We start from the raw sequence: 23,056 nt of genomic DNA, 5'->3' as shown, positions 1-23,056 counted from the left end.
GTTGCAGTGTCCTGCTGTCATGTGATCACCTATTCTGACTTCCTGCTGACTTCTCACAAGCAAAGGCTGACAGGGAAGGTTGCAATTTGTTTCTGTAATTCACTCCTGCTGACTGCCACTTTTTCTTCTAAGGAGCACTCACCCATCTGCAGACCCTCGGCTCACACTCTATAGCACAGGCTGGCGGCCACTAGCGTAACCTGCACCCAGTACCAGTTCATGTAGTGCTGTAGTAACCACTGGTGCACCCTCTCATACCTGGCAGCAGCCATCCTCAGCCTATCTGCACTTGCAACAACCATTTAACTGTGAGAGCTGGCTGGGACTTGCAACTTTCTGCCATGGCTTCCCCATTGGATTTGCTAGATAAAAGTCGACATAAAGTTGTGAGAAGATTCCTTGCGTAAAGACTCATAATCCTCACAATGGCAACAGGGATGGCTGGGTTTGCCATGGCTAAGCAATGGAGTCATATGACATTGCATTTTACAACCACATGGCTTTGTGACCAAAATGTTGATCCCAACACACACACAAACATACAGAAGCACAAAATAATCAATATTTACAAACTCTCCAGTTTTTCAACCTCTGCACTCATTTTGTTTTCCAATTTAAAATGCTATTAGGTAGCTATACAGTATGCTCGTAGGGTTCTCTCAATTAAACTTGATATTAGGTTGTTGTTGTTGTTTGCAATATGCAAATCACATAGAGAGAGCAAGTTTAGTGTAGTGGTTAAGTAGGCTTCTAATAGTCTAGATAGAAACTGGAATATTATGAGTTGTGGGTGAATGGATGATTTTAGGCCAATCACTATCTTTTAGCTCTAAGAAGGCAGTGGCAAGTCACTTCTAAAAATTTTGCCAAGAATATTGCAGGGACTTATCTAGGCAGTTGCTAGGAAATAAGACTGACTTAAAGGCACACACACACAAAATTATCATAGTCCTCCTTTCTTCTGCCAATCTGTGAATTAACCTTTTCCAACTAACAGTATTTCAATTACATATTTGCTAAGGATACTAACTATATTATAAAGCCTGAGGCACTCAGAGAGGGTGAAAGTTTACAAGTTGAAGCTGAATTGTACCAAGCTTTTTGCTATGTTATTCACTATCAGGTAGATTCTATTATCATTATGAGGTCAAAAGTTAGTTTATAAAATTGATTTTTTTCTGTACTTAAAATGTCAGTGCACAATGAAGTATAATCCAATGTTGATTTTAAAAAAGACATATTTTAAATGAATTGACTATATTTAGGAATGGTTTCATGTTACTACTAATGGAAGCAAAGTATTAGTTTTTTTCTCAGACTTATTTATCTAGAAAACAGTTTTTTAAAATTTGTATATGGATTTACAAAAACACAGTAAAATTTCTGGGAAACATTCTACATATCTGATTTATTCTTTTTTAAACATATTACTTATGTTCCTATAAATGTAATATTAATCATATTTCCAGTACTTCTACATATCAATATGCTTCATTTTATTCTTTGAAAATTTCTGTAACTGTAAAGACTTATAAATCAAAGTTAGACTTTTATATATAATATCCCAGGCTTAGACATTTTGTTTTCTTTACCTTTTAATGAACAAACATCTGGTATTGATTTATAATGTCAGGTTTGCAATATAAAAGAGGGTTCTTTTTAGTGAATCAATAGCGTTTCAAAGTTAAAGAAGATGATTCTTTTTATTATGCTAGAGGAGGATGAGTTCAAGATAACCTAGTGATCCCCTCCTCTAGTCCATTCGTTTTTCCTTCTCTCCCAGCAGCATGTGATTTGAAATGAAAGGATTGTTTGGGGGCCATCCTCAAATTAGATACCAACAAGGCTGATTAGTATCACTTTCCTCCAAATTTCCTGCCTCTTATTCTCCCCCTCACATACCCCAAAAAAGGAACAGTGGCATACTGTAATCAAAGCTAGGCTATCATGGACAAGTTTGGGGCTGTTGCACTCATACCTGCCTTTTCTGTTCCCTTTGTTCCTCCCTTATGGTTTCCAGGAGTGGGACAAAAGAGGCCCCAGTAATGGAATAGTGATTTTGTCTCTATTGTGGATACTGAACATGAAAATTAAGCTTCAGGTAAATTTTATTTAGTCCCAACAAAACCCAAGTCTTTGGCATGTTAAAGCTAAACCTGTTTGGATTACTTGGCTAGGTAAACAGTCAAATCCTCTAATATACAGTATATCCCTCCACAGTAGTGGCCAAAATTGTGGAAACCTTTTGCAAAAAGTGTATTTTTGAGATTTGATGGCTAATAACACCACTTTTTTTTTTTTTTTTGAGTTTCAAGATAATCATATTTCACAGCTGGAATGGACTGGGAATAGCCCAGATCTTAACCCAATTGAAAATCTATGGAGCCAACTAAAGAAACTTGTTAGTCAGAAGCGACCCAACAATAAAACCCAGTTAAAGAAGCAATCATTCAATCTTGGTTTCACATTATAACAGCTGCAGAACTAAAAGACTTGGTTCACTCCATGGGAAGACATTGTAAGGCGTAATTCATGCTAAAGGTTACCCAACTAAGTATTAACTGACGTGATAATTTTTGTATATCTCCATTTTTTTCTATGGTGATAATTTTTGTATATCTCGCTTTTTCTACGTGTTTCACTTTTCTTCTTTATACTGTAACTGCTGTTCTAATAGCAAATCCTTCATAAAAGTTATTGCATTACATTCCTGATTAAATTATCTTTCCATTGATATATAATTTTATGGTACTACTCCAAAAAAAAGTGGTGTTCTTAGCTAGTTTTAGAAAATACACTTTTCCCAAAATGGTTTCACAATTTTGGCCACTACTGTATACTGAAATAACTTGAAGGAAGCCTAACTCTTAATATGATTGTATTGTGACATGGGTAATTGGCTCTCTGAATGGCATACTCTTTCTATAATAAACAATATTACAAATGAATACATTGAAAGAGAAGTAAAACCTTTGCTGATAATTATATTTTCTACATTAAACTGAGATTCAGTGTTACTTTGCATGCACAGTCATTGTTAATCTTGATCTCAAAGATAATTGGTATTATACATATGTAGATTCTCTAATGTAATGATGATACTTAAGGAAGTTAATTATGTGTCAAAAGAAATCTCTAAATAAACGGGCCTAGAAAGCCAAATGGATGCAAAGCGCTATGTCAAAATATTTAATTTGATGAATAATTTCAAACTATTTGTTATTATATTTAGTTCTAAATCAGATTGGAAAAAACAAAGCAAATTTATTTATTTATTTATACTTGTGAGGTGATATGAAGATCAGGTAAATCTGTTAGTCATTATCTCCATTTCATGGAATATTTTCCCCCCCACCCCCAAGACATGAATGTTCTCAACCTACTTTCATTTTATAAATTAAGGCACTTTTGTTCCAGTGTGTTTATTCACTTCTTGAATTAGTTTTCAGTATGCTAGTACTCCATGAGTACTAACACTGCCTTTATTGTAAGATTATAACAACAGATTCTTGCAACTCTGAAAACACTTCCCCCGTCCCCTGTCTTTACTTTCCAGATAATTGGGGGCAGGGGGGGGCATCTTCTAAGGTATTTACTTCAACCTCATTCCTCCTTTCAAGATAGATTTTGTTTATCAGATCATTGTCTAGACTGCAGTTCTTCCTCCCTTTTCCCAAAGTTGTTCTCCCAACCCATTGCAATGTATAAATATGTGATATTATAATCAGTTTTAAGGTTCCATGTGAAGCAGATATTTCAACAGATAATTTTACACAAGGAAGAAAAATGTTTCAAATGCAATTAAAGTTGTAGCTATTCAATATAACCATTAAATTATTTGTTACATCTCGTGCTTGCTATTGCTATATTTTTTTTAAAAGGATAATAAAACATTCAGTTTACTATATGCCTTCTTTGTGATCACTTTTAAATAAATTGTGCTAAACATTAGTTTTATCTTTTTATCTATTTTGTTTAAAACATGTAGATTTTTACATGTATAAAATTATATAGGTTTATATTTAATTTGGTTTTATAGTCCTGCTATAGTGCCTGGCTTCTACATAATACATTATTTCTTACTAGCACTTAAGTTACTTTTTCCTCTGTCTGATTTTAGTTCTGGTTTTCCTTCTGTGATATTCACATTGAAAAAATATCTTGGCACAGATTTTTGTACTGAGATACATGGTAAATTTTATTAATAAAACAACCATAATCAAGAACAAAAGTCATTACTTACAAACATTTCCTGTGTTGTCAAAACTTGTCAGAACATCTTCAACATTTAATAATCTGCTGTTGCATCTAAAAAAAAATCACCACCGTTAACAGTGCAAAAAAGGACAATGTCATACGTACAGCCATCACAATTTTTTAAAGTCTTACCACTAGAGGGAGAAAAGGAAAAAGTCCGTATCTTACTACTTTGTGTTCAAATTATAACTCATTAACCACTGAAATGTAGGGAGCAGGTATCCTTTGTGAAAGGGTAGAACTGAAGATAAAATGAGCCATTTTAATAAACAATAAGCTGTGTTCTCATTTCTTCATCTAGTTTTTTTTTCCCTTCTTTCCGTTCTGAGCTCCTTCTCTCATTTTGTCTTTCCTTGTACTTTTCCTGATCCATTTGTGGTTTGTGTACCACAGCTGCTGATTCTCACTGATACTTTTTGTTATTGTAAGGCACAACCATACCAAGACTTCAGAATACAAAACAAAACTGTAACTATTATTCCAACTGAACAATTTGTGTTTTCATTAGAAATGGTTGAACGTGCAAAATCTCTCACTCAATGACAAATAGATTCTTGACTACTTACCTTTCCTCTACTTCCTCTACTCTCAATGCAAGATTAACAATACACAGTTAATACAAGTCACCATAGCAACTATATCTATAATACAAAGTGAATATGATCAAACCTTCATCTCTTTCTGGAACACAGGCGTGTATCAATGAATAAGAACCATGTAAAAACCAAGTGTTCCCATGAATAATATGCACAACAAACTGGAACTGTTCACTCAGATGTGTATTTTCAAATGATCAGTAAAATGTAGTTAATGCTCATTATCCTGTATATTGTTAGATATTAAGAATTCAAAATCTATGGAGTACATAAAACAGCTTGGTCTTAACTTTAAGATTCAAAACATCCTAAGTAAACAAAAACAAAAAACCGCACAAGAACAAAAAACAAGTGTCATCTACAACATACAGCGTAAAGACTGTTAACAACCACAATGTAGGACAGGCAGGAGGAAAATTAGCAGAGAGAATCCATGAATACCAACTATCAGACAGAAAACGTGATGAAAACTCTTTAATCTCACAACACATAGCTAGATTCAGCCATAGTTTCAACTGCTAGGGAATTCCTGGAATCTTGGCATTCAGACAAATCAGCCAACAATAGACACAGAGAGATAAACCACATTTACATATCATTCCAATAGAGACAATTAAAAAAAGCTAAGCAGAAAATAAAAAGACCAGAATTCTTCCTCACCAGTAAAGAACACCCAGATAAGCAGGGACTCACATTAGACAAACAATCTAGCAAAAGACAATATTCTAATCAAGCAGAACACAAAGGACCCCAATGTTCAACCCTGAGCTACATATTTTTATTATTTATTTATTTATTTATTTATTTATTTATTTATTTATTTATTTCATCAAGCATGTATTAGGTAACAGATATAAGTATAAACATAATTATGAATACATGAAATGGATACATATAAAAGGGAACATTAGGACAGGGACAGTAGGCATGCTGATGCGCTTATGCACCCCCCTTAGAGACGTTTTAGGAATGGGGTGAGGTCGACAGTCGACAGTCTAACGTTAAAGTTTTGGGGATTAGGGGAAGAAACCACAGAGTCAGGTAATGCATTCCAGGCATTAATGACTCTGTTACTGAAGTCATATTTTCTGCAATCCAATTTAGTGTGGTTTACTACAAGTTTGTATCTATTGTGTGCTCATGTATTGTTGTGATTGAAGCTGAAGTAGTCATTGACAGATAGGACATTGTAGCAGATAATTTTATATGCTGCACTTAGGTCTGACCGAAGACGGCGAACTTCTAAACTGTCTAATCCCAGAATTTGAAGTCTGGTGGCATAAGGTATTTATTTGTTTGTTTGTTTGTTTGTTTGTTTGTTTGTTTGTTTATTTATTAAATTTGTATACCGCCCTACTCCCGAAGGACTCAGGGAGGTGAACAGCCATAAAATAAAACATATAGATAAAAAATTTAAAATAGAAATAAAACAAATTAAATAAATTTGGCTGAACCGTTTTAAAACCCCAATAATTTAAAACCAAATTTAAAATTCCCATTTAAAAAGGGGAAAAATTTAGGTCAGGCCAGCTTGATGAAATAGGAACGTCTTAAGCGCGCGACGGAAGGTACGCAGATCCGGGATCCTCCGTATCTCCGGGGGGAGCTCGTTCCAGATAGTAGGTGCCCCCACAGAGAAGGCTCTCCCCCTGGGGGCCGCCAGTCGACATTGTTTGGCTGACGGCACCCGGAGGAGTCCCTCCCTATGGGAGCGTACTGGTTGGTGGGAGGCTATTGGTAGTAGCAGGCAGTTCCGTAAATAACCAGGTCCTAAGCCATGGAGCGCTCTGAAGGTGATAACCAAAACCTTGAAGTGCACTCGGAAGACCACCGGGAGCAAGTGCAGCTCGCGCAAGAGAAGCGTTACATGGGAGCGCCACGTCGCTCCCATCACCACCCGCATGGCCGCACTCTGCGCCAGTTGGAGCCTCCGAGTGCTCCTCAAGGGGAGCCCCATGTAGAGAGTGTTACAATAGTCCAGACGGGAGGTGACGAGGGCATGAGTGACCGTGCGTAACGAGTCCCGGTCCAGAAAGGGACGCAACTGGCGGATCAGGAGAACCTGATGAAAAATCCTCCCGGTCACGGCCGTCAAGTGCTCTTCTAAAGACAGCCGTGAATCCAGGAGGACACCCAAGTTGCGAGCCCTTTCCATGGGGGCCAATGATTCGTCCCCAATAGTCAGCGATGGCACCAGCTGACTATATCGGGACGTCGGAAACCACAGCCACTTGAGCCTGTTTCTCCCCATCCAGATCCGTACAGCTTCCAGGCACCGGGATATCACTTCAAGGGCATCGTTGGGGTGGTGTGGGGTGGAGATGTACAGCTGGGTGTCGTCAGCGTATTGATGGTACTCCACCCTGAAACCACGGATGATCTCGCCCAGCGGCTTTACATAAATGTTGAACAAAAGGGGCGAGAGGACCGATCCTTGTGGCACCCCACGTATAAGGGGCCTAGGGGTCGACCTCTGCCCCTCTGTCAACACAGACTGTGACCGGTCGGAGAGAAAGGAGGAGAACCACCATAGTACGGTGCCTCCCACCTCCAACTCTTCCAACCGGTGCAGCATGATACCATGGTCGATGGTATCAAAAGCCACTGAGAGATCTAACAGGACCAGGACAGAGGAGCGACCTCTGTCCCGAGCCCTCCAGGGATCATCCACCAATGCGACCAATGCCGTTTCCGTGCTATACCCAGGCCTGAAACCCGACTGGAACAGATCTAGATACGTTGTTTCATCCAGGTACTGGGGGAGCTGTCGCGCAACCACACTCTCAACAACCTTCATCACAAAGCGAAGGTTGGAGACTGGACGATAGTTAGCCAATATTGCCGGGTCCAGGGAAGGCTTCTTGAGGAGAGGTCTCACCACCGCCTCTTTCAAGGCAGCGGGAAAGACACCCTCGCCCAATGAAGCATTTATAATCCCCTGGTGCCAGCCTCGAGTCACCTCCCGGGAAGCCAGCACTAACCAGGAGGGGCACGGGTCCAACAAACATGTGGTCGCGTTCAGTCTACCCAGAATCCTGTCCACATCCTCAGGGGTCATAGGATCAAACTCATCCCAGATAACATTCTCAGGACCTGCCTCCGTCATCCCCGTTGGATCTACCCAGTCGGAGTCCAGATCTTCCTGAATCTGAGTGATTTTGTCAAACAGATACTGAACAAAATCCTCGGCTCTTCCCTCCAAGGGGTCCTCCCTCGCTTTCTGGTGGAGCAGGGAGCGGGTCACCCTAAACAGGGCGGCCGGGCGGTTATCTGATGACGCAATAAGAGCAGCGAAATGGGTGCATTTCGCTGCTTTTATCGCCACTAGGTAATTCTTAATATGAGATCTTACCAGTGTCCGGTCAGATTCAGTTCGACTGGCCCTCCAACTACTCTCTAGGCGTCTTTTCCGGTGCTTCATCTCCTTCATCTCCTCGGTGAACCAAGGAACCAGGTGAGATTGGCGCCGGGTCAGAGGCCGCAAAGGCACAACTCGATCCAGAGCTCCAGCGGCCACCCTATCCCCGGTGTCCACTAGGTCTCCAGTCAAGGCGTGAGCCAGAACCTTGGGATTGGCCCAAGCTCCATCTGGAACCTATCAGGTTCCATCAGGTGCCTGGGGCGGTACCATCTTATCGGTTCTGCCTCCCTGCGGTGGAGTGCAGCGGTTTCGAAAGTCAAGGCGAAGGAGAGAGTGATCCGACCATGACAAGGGCTCGATGACTATATCCCCTATCTCGAGATCACTCAGTCACTGTCCAGAGACAAAAATCAAGTCCAGTGTGTTTCCCCCCATGTGCGTAGGGCCATGAATTAGCTGGGTCAGATCCATAGCCATCATGGAAGCCATGAACTCCCGAGCCACCTCAGACGTCTCACCCACGGACGGCAGGTTGAAATCCCCATGACCATAAGTCTAGGGGTATCAACCGCCACCGTGGCGATAACATTGAGTAGCTCGGGCAGGGCTGCTGCCACGTGGCAGGGAGCCAGGTACGTGATCAGCAAACCCATCTGAACCCCATGACCCCACTTCACAAGGAGGATCTCACAACCGGCCGTCTGAGGAACAGTGGCCTCCCTCGGCCTAAGGCCTTCTCTAATAATAATTGCTACTCCCTCGCCCCTTCCCTGTGACCTCGGCTGATGGAATGCCTGGAAGCCTGGTGGGCACATTTCTACTAGAGGGACCCCTCCCTCCGGGCCCAACCAGGTCTCCGTAATACCCGCCAGGTCCGCTCCCCCCTCCTGAACCAAATCACAAATGAGGGGGGCTTTATTTATTACTGACCTGGCTTTGCACAACATCAGTCGAAGGCTCGAGCCCTGAGGGTCTGTACAACCTGGAGAACGAGTGGAGTCTTGGGGGCTGGAGCACACTACCGCTCGAAGACAGTGGGTGCGCGCTCCCTTAACATTCTGTATTCTGTTGCGAGCAGAGGAATGGAGGACTCTTCTCGTGAAATATCTCTGGACTCGTTTGATTGTACAGTATTAATGTCTGATATGCAGTGCGGGTTCCAGACAGATGAGCTGTATTGAAGAATTGGTCTAACAAAAGTTTTGTATGCCCTGGTTTGCAGTTCAATATTACCAGAGAAAAAGCTACGCAACAACTTTTAATGTTGTTTTGGCAATGTTGTTACAGTGAGCTCTGGCACTTAGATCATTTGAGATGAGTACTCCAAGGTCCTTAACAGAGTGAGGGTCATCTATTCTCTTTTATTAGATTATTATTTTATTAAATTGAATATTCTCTTTTATTAGATTTTCTCCATATTGATCTGGAGAAACTTAGTCTTACAAGTGTTCCAATGGTGCACATATCACCAGTATAGGTGAAACATCCACTGTGCTGCTGGTCACGCTCTTCTCCTCTTTCCTTCCACCTTTCCCTCAGAGACGTAGGTCTTCGCATAATATTTCCTGCTATTTGTACCACTAGTGAAAAATCTGGGTCGATTTTTATCCATGTGGCTTTTTTAATATATAAATAAAAAATGGTTTGCCATTGCCTTCTCATGGGCACTATTAATTGATGCCTTTTCCATTGCCACTGTGATCTTTTGTCTGCAGCATCTTCCCCTATTGCTGCTGCCCAATATAGATGCCTGCTTATTTTAGCTGGCAGCTGGGATGACCATCATGCTTTGGGTCATCTTGCTAAGATTATACTTTCTAGACATATATCCCTAATATGTTTTACTAATCCCTTCCAAAATACCCCACCACCATCACAATGAAGTGGGCAACCGACAATAGATGCTGCTTTTAAAAAAATTCAAATAATTAAATTGTTTACATTCTTTGTGTAATCTCATTTTGTACCAGGGCTGTATTCCTTCCCCATCACCACCACAGTCCTACCACAGTCCTGGTTTTGGTTGTGCTTTCAGTATCAGTTTTCCTGAAGTGTATGATACACATTTAATTATACATAGTTTTCATTTGCCTTAAAACTAGTTCAAAAAAATAGAATATGTAGCATGCAATTCAAGGTGCTGGTTATGTTTTTTAAAGTCCTAAAAGGCTTGAAACTATAGTATTTAAAAGACTCCCTGCTCTCACATGAATCAGTCCAGACCAGAAGAGTTTTTCCACTGTCCATGAGGCCAGGCTAGTATCCACACTGAAGTTTCAGAGAATTCCTATAATTTAAAGTTCATCTAGAAACAATTTTCTCAGTTTCCACATATAAGGTGAAGAACTTGGTGTTTTCTTTTGGCTTTCATTGCCTTTACATAGTAACTCTATTACTGATCCTTCCACTGACTGGTATTTTTGATTTTGTATTGAAGTTATTGTCTCGCTTATTGTTTCCATTCCTGTACAGATAGTCCTCACTTAACGACTGCTCTGTTTAGCAATTGTTTAAGGTTATGATGGTGTTGAAAAAGCAACTTTATGATTGGTGCTTGCACTTTCAACCATTGCAGCATCCCTGCAGTCACATGATCAAAATTCAGGTACTTCGCAACTAGCAGGCAAGATCACATGATCATCATTTTTGCACTTCAAAGATGACTCCCAATAAGTAGAGTCAATGGAAAACTGGAGGTAAAATAGCAAGTTGTGGTTTCATTTAATGACTATGGGGATTCAATTAACAACTGCAGCAGAGGTGAGGTTGTAAGTGTATTGCAATCACACAATGTCTTGCTTAACAGCCTTTTTTTAGCGATAGAGTTGCCAGTCCCATTTGGGGTTGTTAAGCAAGGACTACCTGTTGTGTCGTACCTTAGACACTGGAAAGTGCTAGCACTCCTGTTTATTCATTATTAAACAATTAATAATTGTGTAATTATGAACAATTAGAACTTTGTATAAGAAGAACATTGTATAATCAGACAATACAAAGTACACTCTACTTTCTCTAGATAGTTTTCACATAGTCACAATACACAATGTGATACTAGGACAGGTTATTTTTTACCAAAAACTAGAAACACAGGGAAACAATACTTGGGAAACAACACAGGGAAAAGATATTTGCTTCCAGTTCTTTGAGCAAAGTAGAAGGAAAAAGAGGTACAAGACATTTGAAAAATAATTATTACAAACAGTACACATTGGATAAATAACAGTCACTAGATTTCTTTCATATTGCTTCACAGTCTTGTCACAATAAACATACTTTATCTGACCCTCTGCATTCTGGAAAAAATACATTCTTGCAATCTTTTGCCTTGTTAGTGTGAGTAATGCGACACATAAAAGATTTCTCTGCTTTTGGATATCTATCAACTTTTTTCCAAGAAAAATCACATCCTATTTTAAATTCTTTATGTAGCTTGCTTAATAATGGTATATGAATCAGTTACAAGAGTGCATGAAATGGAAAATGTGTTTTCTTTCAAACCTGAAACAATGATAGTATATTGCAAAAGTTCTGCTGATCCATTCCAGATGGGCCATAATTTAGCTGCAACAAAATTGGATTGCTGTTTCAACCAAAACAAAAATCCTCAAGTGGTGTTCATGAAGTGAGAAGGCAAAGCTGCTATGCATTTTCCCTCCTTCCCAAGCAGTTCTAAGCATACCACATCCATAAGCCATCGTATTATACCTTTCCTCCTTTCCTCTGTTTTCCCTCAGCCACAGTTGCCAATGTGGCAAATCCCAGCGGCCCACCAACTTTCTGATATTCCCAGGGCCACTATTTCCCTTCCCCTTCTGCATTCCCTCAGTTGTCATTGATAAGCTTTTTGCTTCTCTTATCCCTAATCTCAAAACATTTCAAACTCTAATAATTGTATTAGTCTAATAACTAAACCCAGTTTAGTTCTGTATATCGACTGAATAATCAAATTTGGACATAAGCCACATGAAACCAGTTGGTCAACGCATGGAACTGTTTCTAACTGAACTGTTGGCACAGCACTCTATAAGCAGCTTGTTTTTCAAATAGGTCACTTTACATCTATAAATATTTAGCATGGATTTCATCAAATCCATTCTATGAAGTCCTGTCAGACTTAACTCTAGGCAATAAACCATTCATTTTTTTTATTTCACCTTTATTATTTTTTGCAAATAATTCAAGGTGGCAAACGTATCTAACATACCTTCTTCCTCCTATTTTCCCCAGAACAACTCTGTGAGCTGAGCTGAGCTGAGCTGAGCTGAGAGAGAATGACTGGCCCAAAGTCACTCAGCTGGCTTTCATGGTTAAGGCGGGACTAGAATTCACACTCTCCCACTTTCTAACATAGTGACTTAACCACTAGACTAAACTGATCTTGTCATTAAGTTACTGTGTTAGTAACTGGTCTAGTTCTCTATTCAGAAACTTGCTTATACCAGAAAGTCACAAATCATATGCCCCCACACACATATGGATCCTGTTCTTTTTGAGTACAATAGAGAAGTAGCCTCAAAAACCAGGAAAATCTTTTCCCAACGATGTGGTAAGAAGTTATTGTTACAGGGTGATGAGCAGGGTAAGCATGAGGCCAAACAAAATGTAAGTATTGCATGCCATAGAATCAAAGATTAGGTTCTTCAGTCCCAATGAATATGCGCATTGATACACTGGACCAGTCAGTTCCTAGGACTATTAGTAAATTTAATGAGGATGTTAAATAAAATTGTAGAGGACTGCTTATGATTATTGATGGTGAATAGGAGAAGATCAGTGCGCTTAGACACGGATAAAAACAACCATCAATAGTTTCAACAAACTGAAGTATCAACAGGCTCCCGGGATCAGTATATTTATAACTGATGAAGTTTTCAGTGGTGCAAGTTCTATTTCTGTTTGGATCTATAATGTAACAGGAATGACTAAATGACAGTGCATCACATCAAATGTTTGCGATCCACTTAACGTCTAGATACCTCATTTCTGACCCTGTGGGATTATATTCTTGAGAAAATTAGCAGCAAGGACAAGAGGCAATGGAACTTTATTTTAAAATTCCATAATTGGAAGAAGCACATCACAGGCATATCTGTCTTGCCTTGTTATACCCTTGTCTCCTTTATAGCATTTTATTCAAGTCTAAATATATTCTTTGCATATAGGTAAGTGTTAAAGACAATAGGACAGTGCAAACAAAGGAGGAAATTATGCAAACAATGCCAGTGAGTGCATCTTAGTGGGCTTTAATGGTCACAAGACTGAGCTATTAGCAGCAATTAAGGACAGTGTTAGACAAAACTATTCACAATACTTATTGAATTATAAGGACTTAACAAACCTTGAAAAGTGTAAACAGGAAGAAATGCAAACAATGCATGCTTATAGACAGGTGAAGGTCAATCTTAACCTAGCTCTGAGAAACCTAACCTCTTAAGAATCTCTTCAGAGGTGGGGAAAAGATCCAGTAATATTGACAATGTATTAGAATAACAGTAGAAAATCAAGAAGAGAAATTCAAGGATAGAATAACAAGGAAAAATATGAGGTTAGCTTGTGTTTTTCTAAACCCTAAGATACCTATTAGCAAATGCAGTACGTAAGTAGCACAGCAATGAAAAAAAGTAAAACAGGAGAAAACGAGAAAAGCTTCTTAAAGCTGCAGTATCAAGAACAAATTATTACAGTGTAAAAATGCACGTAATGTGAAAATTGTTTCATATATATGTAATTTCTATAACCTCATTTTTTGATAGTTTAGACTTGGAACACTTCAAGCCTTGCTTAAATTTAACCATTGTGTTCTGAAAAGAGATGTTTTAGCTGTGCATCTTTTACAAAATGACCATATTCTCTATAATATGAATGTAGACATTAGCACCCACCCCTCTCCTAGAAGAATGAAATATTCTAGGAAATATTAAAAAGGCAGAATATTATACCTCCCTGGATGAGAAAAGGAGAAACATGCTCTTGGAAAGCAGCCCCCACCTTTGTTAATAGCCCCAGAAAGACTGGTGCCAACCTATCTACAGGACAAAAGACTGGGCCATCTTATCTACAAAAGACCTTCAGCTCCAGGGTGATAGGATTAGCCCTCACTCAAGATCCAAACCAGGACAAAGCCATTAAGCCATAATAGGAATTGCCCAAAGCCCCTTCATTACATCACCCAGCAAGATTCAACCAAGCCTGGGACTCAAGACAACCTATAAAGTTACCCCTGCCTGGCCCCATAGGAGTCTGACAACCAATCAGAATACATTTCTTACACAGGAACAGGAAGCTCCAAGGCAGGACCCAAGAAAGGGTAGACAGACAGACAGACAGACAGACAGACCTAGACGTAGACGTAGACATAGACATATAGACATAGACATCTCTCATGTGCTCGATTACCCAGGACCTCAAACCATGTGGTCCTGTCCACCATTAAACCATCTTTACAAATAGCTTCCATGTTTCCAGTGTCTTTCTCCAGTGGTGAAATCTGAACCGGTTTACTACAGGTTCGCTAGTTGCGCATATGTGCCAAACACGCACTCTGTGTGTGCGCGTGCGCAGTGCACACCATGCACCAAATGTGAGGTGTGCGCACATGTACGCAGTGCACACCATAAGGAGGCATGGAGTAAGCGTGGTGGGAGTGATCCGCAGTGGCACGCCATCTTTTTTTTTAACTTTTAAAAGTATCTTTTTACAACCTATTCAGCCAAATAGGTTGTAAAAAAATGCTTTTAAAAGGTAAAAAAAAGGCTTTGACGATCGTGAGGCACAGCTGTGATTGTCAGAGTCTTTTTTGCGCAGAGGGTACAAAACACATTACACATGTAAAACACATGTAAAAAGTAACAACAACCGGGTGGGTGGGCGGAGCCTTGCACCACAATCACTACCGGTTCTCTGAACCACCAGCCACGATTGCTACCAAATCAGGCGATCCGATCCTAACCGAGAGCATTTCACCCCTGCTTTCTCCCCACTTGGAACTGAACCCAGATGGACATTTCTCCCAACAATTATATACATCACCACAATTTTTCTTGGGAAAAATGTAGAGCTCTGCTAATACCTATGAAGTATGGGGGGGAAGAGGGAAGAGATCTTAAATAGCTTTGGCTGTTTAAATGCATTTAAGGAAGAATAAATAGACAGGAAATGTGGAATGTGAAATTACCAGGTAATTGAAATTATTTAAAATTTTGTCTTGCTTCACTTTAATTGTTTGTGTTTGTTCAGTCCTGGCTGAGGAAGATGTTGGAACTACCTGCTGCAGTAAAATCTTTCCTACTTGCTACATTAGTCGATTCAGTGTCTGAATTAATTAGTTCCTCTCACAACTTTTTTGTGACACTAGAAAAATGATGGTCAGCAGAATTCCAAGAGTTGAGTTACTGTTTAAATCCTGGGGTTGTAACACTATAGCTTTGTTTCTCCCTTTGGAAATAGAAATAGCCAATCTTGTTGCCGTACTTCATTACAGGCAAAGTCTGATTCATGACTCTTCAAATACAATCACCATAGATAAATAAAAGTTTTATTGGTATTAGAAGAAGCCACATTTATGAAGAAAATCAACTAGTTTATAACACAGGAATTGGGTTGTATCAGGGGTGAAATCCAATTTTTTTCCCTACCGGTTCTTTGGGCGTGGCTTGGTGGGCATGGCAGGGGAAGGATATTGCAAAATCTCCATTCCTACCCCACTCCAGGGGAAGGATACTGCAAAATCTCCGTTCCCTCCCCTTCTGGAGGAAGGATATTGCAAAATCTCCATTCCCACCTCACCCTGGGGCCAGCCAGAGGTGGTATTTGTCAGTTCTCCGAACTACTCAAAATTTTCGCTACCGGTTCTCCAGAACCGGTTAGAACCTGCTGAAAGCACCCCTGGGTTGTATATGTACATGCGTAACCTCAGTCCCAGGGTTTGAATCTCAGGTCTCTTTCTCCCACTTTCATCGTAACAGTCATTACGCAAGATAAGAATGTAAAATATATAAGAATTAAAATATAAAAAAGAAACGTACCCCACTGAACCTAATGCTGTATGAGCCTGTAAGAATTCTGCAAGTGTTCCAAATCCTTGTGACCAGAAAAGCTTTATTTACAGATAGAAATCCCACTTCTATCATTGAGACACTAAATCCTCATTGTAATTACAGAAGCAAAACTAGGAGCAAATTTACAGTAAAAATTGGCAATGTCAAAAGACTACATAGCCCTGAAAGTGCTAGGGGGAAGGGGACTACTTTTATTACTACTAACTGAATTCTTTTTGACAAAATACAGTGCAGTAATATGAATGACCCAATACAGGCAGATGAAAAGTACATTTCTTGAACTCTCTTTAGAGGTTATAGATTGAAGGTATCACCCAAATTTTATCAGTACAAACAGGAGGATCCTTAAAGTGAATATGCATATTGTCCAGGGCCAGGCACAACAATACATTTTCACTCTGGGGCACCCAGCCTTGTATGCAGAAACTTGCTTGCTTCAGCGCTCATCGACTTAACCCAACTAGATAAATTGCTATCTTCTAAAAAGGATAGAGGCTACTCATATGCAGAAGAATACAGTAATCCAGGCCTAGTCTAACAGGCTTTAAATTTTAGGCTTTTTCCTTCTGCCTTTTGCTATCAACATACATTTGACCATTCTCTTCCCAACTTTGAGAATGGGTCGAAATGCGTGTTCAGTAATATCACAGTTCTGTCTTACTTGAGAACTGCTGTTTCCTGCTTAACTAGCTTCTGAATTTACAGTGAAGGAGAAAAACACAATTGCATTGCAGCACAAATTGCTTTATTAAGAAATATGGTATTGGAAACCAGGAAGCAAAGGCATAAAGAGGAGTGAGGTTACAAGCCTCTTTATAGACTTATACAAATAATTAATTTGATTAGTTGCATTACAATTAATTAATACCAGTGCAAAGTGTCATTATGAGTCAATATAATTCATGAGATTAATTTTACTGATTGGGTAAATCTATATGCATATCAAATAAACAGGGGATATTAAATGAAATAATATTTGAAGTATGTAATATAGTTTTTCATTTAAACAAAGGACTTTAGAATTGTAATTAAATTACAATTTAATTTCATCCAAACTTTATCAAAAAAATAACTTTGCTTTTCAGTACTAATGTTAATTGTAAATTAAATGTTAATTATGAGCCTATAGTTTCCTGGTGTTGTCCTTGTCACTGCGTTCTTGTATTTCCCAGCTGAGCTTCATGTTTTTGGACTAATAGACTTACTGTAGTCCTTTTCACTGGGTCTTTTTGAATCAAATACCTTTTTCCAATTAATCAATCACTGATGTCTCCTTAATGCAATATTTCATTAACTGTTCAGCTATAATTGGATGTAAACTAGTCAGATATTTGAGTCAAAACCCATGCAATCTTCTTTACTCAAATCTCAACCATTTCTACTGTTATAGTTAGTTCTTCCATTTGATTTTTACCAAATTCATCTTCAAATTCTTTTAACTGTCCAGCATTTTTATACTCTTTTTAACTTCCCATAGATCTTTCCAAAAGTGTATTGTTTCCTTTTTGTTTATTTTTACATTTTCAGAATTTCTACTTCCATTCTCTACCTCGGTGGAATTGTCTTTGGTCTGACTGAAATATCTGATTTTGCTTAAATTTGATTATTCATGCCTCATAAACATTCAAATAACTAGTGTTGTTATTTGTTGCCTTATGATTGACAGTTTCTTCAACTTTTCTGGTGCTAAACCAATATTTTTTATTAGGCTTATCTTGATCCTTACGTTCTTCAGTTTTTGTTCATTCATTCATTCATTCATTCATTTTCTATATTCTTTATATTACTTGCATCTGATCTTAATTTAAGGAATCATGGTGGTATAGTAGTTAGCATGCAATATTGCAGGCTAATTCTGCTGATTGCCAGCAGTTCGGTTGTCACTGGCTCAGCGTTCCATCCTTCCAAGGTGAGTAAAATGAGGATCCAGATTGTTGGAGGCAATATGCTGACTCTGCAAACCACTTGGAGAGGGCTGTAAAGCACTATGAAGTAGTATATAAGTCTAAGTGCTATTGCTATTTCTTTATCTTTGCCTCCAATCTGATCTTTCACTTTGGGTTTGAATATGATTTTCTTTGGAGTTTCATTCTTCTGTAACCACAACTGCTGTACTGTAGGCAAACTAATTGGTCTGTTCAATAGATGTTATATTAATTTTAATTATTTTAATCCTTGCAACCACCTTCTTTGCAGGGATAGCACTTGCTATTTGTAGCTGTCTGGTTTTGTTCTTAAGGCTTGGTCTTGTGCAGTCAAAATTAGTCCCTCTGTTCCTTTCTTCAACTTTCCTGCTTTTAGCCATTGACATATCTTGTTATCTGCTCTGCCTGCTATTTTATTTGTATGTACTTGCCATGAAATAATTTTCAATGCCACATCTCTATTTCAATTTCAAATCTTTGTCAGTGCACAACAGATGTACAATGAGATTGGTTGAGCTCCCTCAGTGCACCCCCTCAACACAATACAACTCACAGTGAAGACAGAAAATCCCTAACCCAATAAATCATATTAACAAAACACCCAGTCCTATTGCACCAGTGTGAACATGTTACACATTGCACCGGCCCTGCAGTCCATCATACTACATAGTTATGATGTTATTTCTCATTCAGGAGTCTGACAGTCCACGGATAAAAACTGTTCTTCAGCCTGTTTGTGTGGCTGGCTATACTTCTATATCTCCTTCCCGATAGTAGGATGGTAAAGAAGTTGTGACCAGGGTGAGAGTCGTCGCTGAGAATTTTCCTCACTCTTCTAAGGCAACGAGCCCTAGCGATCTCATCTAGTGGTATCAGGGGACAGCCCACGATGTTTTGTGCTGTACTCACCACCCTCTGTAATGTTTTTCTATCCACGGCTGTCAAACCAGCATGCCATACCGTGATGCAATAAGTAAGGACACTTTCTATTGTGGACTGGTAAAAGGAGGTCATCAGTTGTTGTTCCACCCTGTTTTTATGCAAGACCCTAAGGAAATGGAGTCTCTGTTGGGCCTTTCTGACAACCTGGATCATGTGGTTTTTCCAGGTGAGATCTTCGCTGAGATGGACTTCCAGGAATTTAAGGAGGAAACTCTCTCTACACAGCCCCCGTCAATGTAAAATGGGACAGGTTCCTCTCTTCCCCCGGAAGTCCAACACCATCTCCTTGGTCTTGCTGATGTTCAGGTGCAGGTTGTTTTTAAGCACCAAGTGGAAAGTGTTTGAACCTCCCCCCTGTACGCTGTTTCGTCTCCACCTGTAATAAGATCTAGTATAGTGCTGTCATCTGCAAATTTAATGATCACAGTAGATGGGTCTGACAGTACACAATCATGTGTGTATAGTGAATACAGATAGGGACTGAGCACACAGTCCTGTGGGCAGCCAGTGCTAAGCTTCAGGGGGGTGGATATGACAGACCCAACCTCACTGTTTGTGGCCGGTCCCTCAGAAAGTCTTTGATCCAGTCACAGATGGAAGAGGGAAAATCCAAGTCAGTCAGCTTTTCGATAAGGATGCTTGGCAGAATGGTGTTGAAGGCCGAGCTATAGTCTATGAAAAGCATCCTGACATAGTTCCCGGGTTTCTCCAGATGGCTCACTACAGAATGTAAAGCAGTAGCTATGCGTCATCTGTCGACCTATTCCCCCTGTAGGCAAACTGATATTTGTCAAAGTCCAGTGGGAGGCATGTCCTAAGGTGTTGGAGAACCAATCTCTCAAGGCATTTCATCACTACAGATGTTAATGCGATAGGTCTGTAGTCATTTAGGCAGTTAATTGCTATTTTCTTCGGGACTGGGACAATAGTGGTTGCTTTCAAGCATGATGGAACGCAGGCCGTTTGCAGGGAGATATTAAAGATCCTTGTTAGGACCCCTGCTAATTGATCATCACAATTCTTTACCACTATCCCCAGCAGCTGGGCCTGCAGCTTTGCAAGGATTCACAGCCTTCAATACAGCTCTCACTTGGTGTTCGTAGAGAGTGAGTAGATGGGAATGCCGGCGGGCAGCAGTTATGGGATCTGGTCTTTTCACCTCATAATGGGCGAAGATGTTCAACTCATCTACCAACGAGGCATCAGCTTTGACTGTGTTCCTTGTGTTGCCCTTATAGTTAGTTAGGTGCTGCAGTCCCTGCCACATTTGCTTCAGGTTGTTGTCTGCTAGATGGTTCTCCACTTTGTGTTTGTATTGTTGTTTTTCCATCTTAATGCCTCTTCTGAGATTTGCCCTGGCCTCTCTATATCTCTCACTGTCCCCTGCCTTAAAGGCAGAATCCCAGGCTCTCACAAACATCCATACCTTGGCAGTCATCCAGGGTTTACAATTCCCATAGACTCTGATGCACCTGTCAGCTGTTATGCTGTCAGTGCACATCTCTGTTTTCTATTCCTTATTTGGTCTTTCTTGTGGGCCCATTTGGTTTCTTCAGTACTCAGTAAGCCTTCCTTAGTATACTAGTTTCAGCATGGCAGCCAAATGGTTAAGAAGCTGGGCTTGCTGAACAGAAGGTTGGCAATTTGAGGCCTAAATACCAGTGGTGGGTTGCTACTGGTTCACCCTGGATTGGGCGAACCCGTAGTGGTGGGAGGCTCCACCCACCTACCCCTCTGCATGTGCAGAAGTGGCGCGCACGCACATGAGCACACACGCACACACAAGCGAACCAAGAGCAAACTAAATTGAAACCCACTACTGCTAAATACCACATGATGGAATGAGCTTCCATTACTTGCCCCACCTCCTGCCAGCCTAGCAGTTCGAAACCAAGGAGATAAATAGGTACCACTTTGGTGGGAAGGTAACAATGTTCTGTGTACTTTCGGTGTATAGTCATGCTGGCCACATGAGCACAGAAGTGGCTGCGGACAATGCTGGCTCTTCAGCTGTGAATCTGATGAACACTGCTCCTTGAGTTGGACATGACTGGAAACTTTTATCTTTTTATCTTCGATGCATCTTCTTCATTGCTCTTCATATATTCTTCCAATGCCTTTTTTTCTTCTTCAACTATCTGGTGTACTTGCAACATTCAACACCTACTTATTTTTCTTAAGTAAGTAGAGTCTTTTAATATCAATGCATAAATGAAGGGCATGATTCATTGTCATTGTTTTTGTGATCTTCCTATCCAGGGCTTTTGGTTTTTCTTGAGTCTAGTTTGGCATAATATCCATTTTCATGCATCGTTGCGCCGACATTCTTTACTCTTGGGACATCTTCACTTCGATTGGATTTCACTGAAATCCAATCGAAGTGAAGATGTCCCAAGAGTAAAGAATGTCGTCGCAACGATCATAAAATGAACATTCAGGTGAGACAATGTTCCATTTGCAATTCTATTTCTTACCTCAGTGAATTGTACATCCCTCAAAACCACAAAATTTGTTTTATTGCTACTTAATTAAAGATGCACCATGAGTAAAGTACACAATTATTAAAATTAAAGGAGATAATATTTTAAAATTTACATTACAAAATTTTAAAACTGTTTTTCTCAAGCATCCAGCATTAGAAAGAGTGAGGCTAAACATGAAAAAAGTCCCCAAACTATACTTGGTTGCCTCAAAAGATACATGAAAAAAAATATTTATTGCACTTTTTGAAACCTGGGCATTTTGCTCAATTTTTTCACCTTTATCCACATAAAAATAACATTTTTTCAAGTAACAAGGCACAAAATCCCCTTTGGGCAGCAGTTAATAAATCAAAGGCTATTCTGTTCTGCAGGACTACCTTTGATAGGGAAGTTATTTCAACCTGCAGAGTCTCTACAGAGTCCAAGATTGTATTAAAAACAAATTTGAACTTTGCTGGTATTTCTTTTCGATTTCTGCCATAGCCAACCTGGGGTGTTAGAGTCTTAAAAATTCATGGAAACTCGATGTTCACTTTTTTATAATAGAAACTCTTCCAGAAATTGTTCCCCAGGTTCTTTTGACAGAACTATCCAAATTTAATTTTTTAAATTTATCAAATTTATTTGACGTCTATTCTCATGATTCAAGGCAACTTTTTTGGGCTCTCAGCGTAATCTGAAATAAGACAGTGGGATACAATAATCTAAGTCCATGTTCTTATCTGTCCTGAAGGTAAGGTTTTGTAAGCCTAGTTTCCACAAACATAAAATAAATGGTAAATACTATTTTGATAAAATAGTATCAAAAAGTCTGTAAGCGCTTCTGCCACTGCTCTGCCAGGCTAGCAGTTTACCACCTCCTCTGCTGCTCCACTGCCAGTTCACTCACTGCTGCTATCCACTGGCCTTCTGGGCTATACTCACTCTTCACCTTTGTGCCATTTCTCTGTTGGGTTGCAAACTCATCCAGGTTTCTGGATGCACCACCGCTCAGCTTGCCACTCAGCTGCCTAGTACTCTGCTACTCTTACAGTTTGCCAGTCCTCCAGTCCAGATGCTACTGCTCACTGCTCAGCCTTTTATTTTTTTACTTCTTTCTCCTTTTTTCTTTTCATTTTTTTCTGCATCTTTTCTCTCCTCCTCTCCTCCTTCTCCCTCTTCTCCTCTTCCTCTCCTTCCCTTCTTTCTTCACTGAATAGAATAAATTTTTATCGCCACGCCACATTTCCTCCATCGTTGCCACCTTCTTCAGTTTCCCTGAACTTGTCTGCTCTACCAGAATGTAATGTGTTGGAGGAAAAGTCTGACTATGAAGATAGGACTCTGTATACAAATTACAGAATTAGTCCACTCCTTTGGATTTATATTATTCATTTATATTAATACTGTAATAATAACCTAATGGCTGCTTTACTTTAGGAAAAAAAAGCTTTGC

General features: G+C 39.7%; 1 protein-coding gene across 2 annotated transcripts in view; it reads right to left on the bottom strand.

Annotated features, from left to right (window-relative positions):
* CAMKMT (calmodulin-lysine N-methyltransferase) overlaps nucleotides 1-23,056 on the bottom strand; it is a 266,966-nt gene that overhangs the window by 239,692 nt on the left and 4,218 nt on the right. For both annotated transcript variants that reach the window (XM_034427664.3, XM_034427665.3), the window contains exon 3: nucleotides 4,244-4,308. In XM_034427664.3, coding sequence (XP_034283555.2) covers nucleotides 4,244-4,308 — 65 coding nt within the window. The remainder of the gene's footprint in view (nucleotides 1-4,243; nucleotides 4,309-23,056) is intronic.

This window comes from Pantherophis guttatus, chromosome 1 (genome assembly GCF_059756535.1).
Source record: "Pantherophis guttatus breed Tessera chromosome 1, ASM5975653v1, whole genome shotgun sequence".
NCBI classification, from domain to species: domain Eukaryota; kingdom Metazoa; phylum Chordata; class Lepidosauria; order Squamata; family Colubridae; genus Pantherophis; species Pantherophis guttatus.
This window is presented reverse-complemented; position numbering and strand designations above follow the sequence as displayed.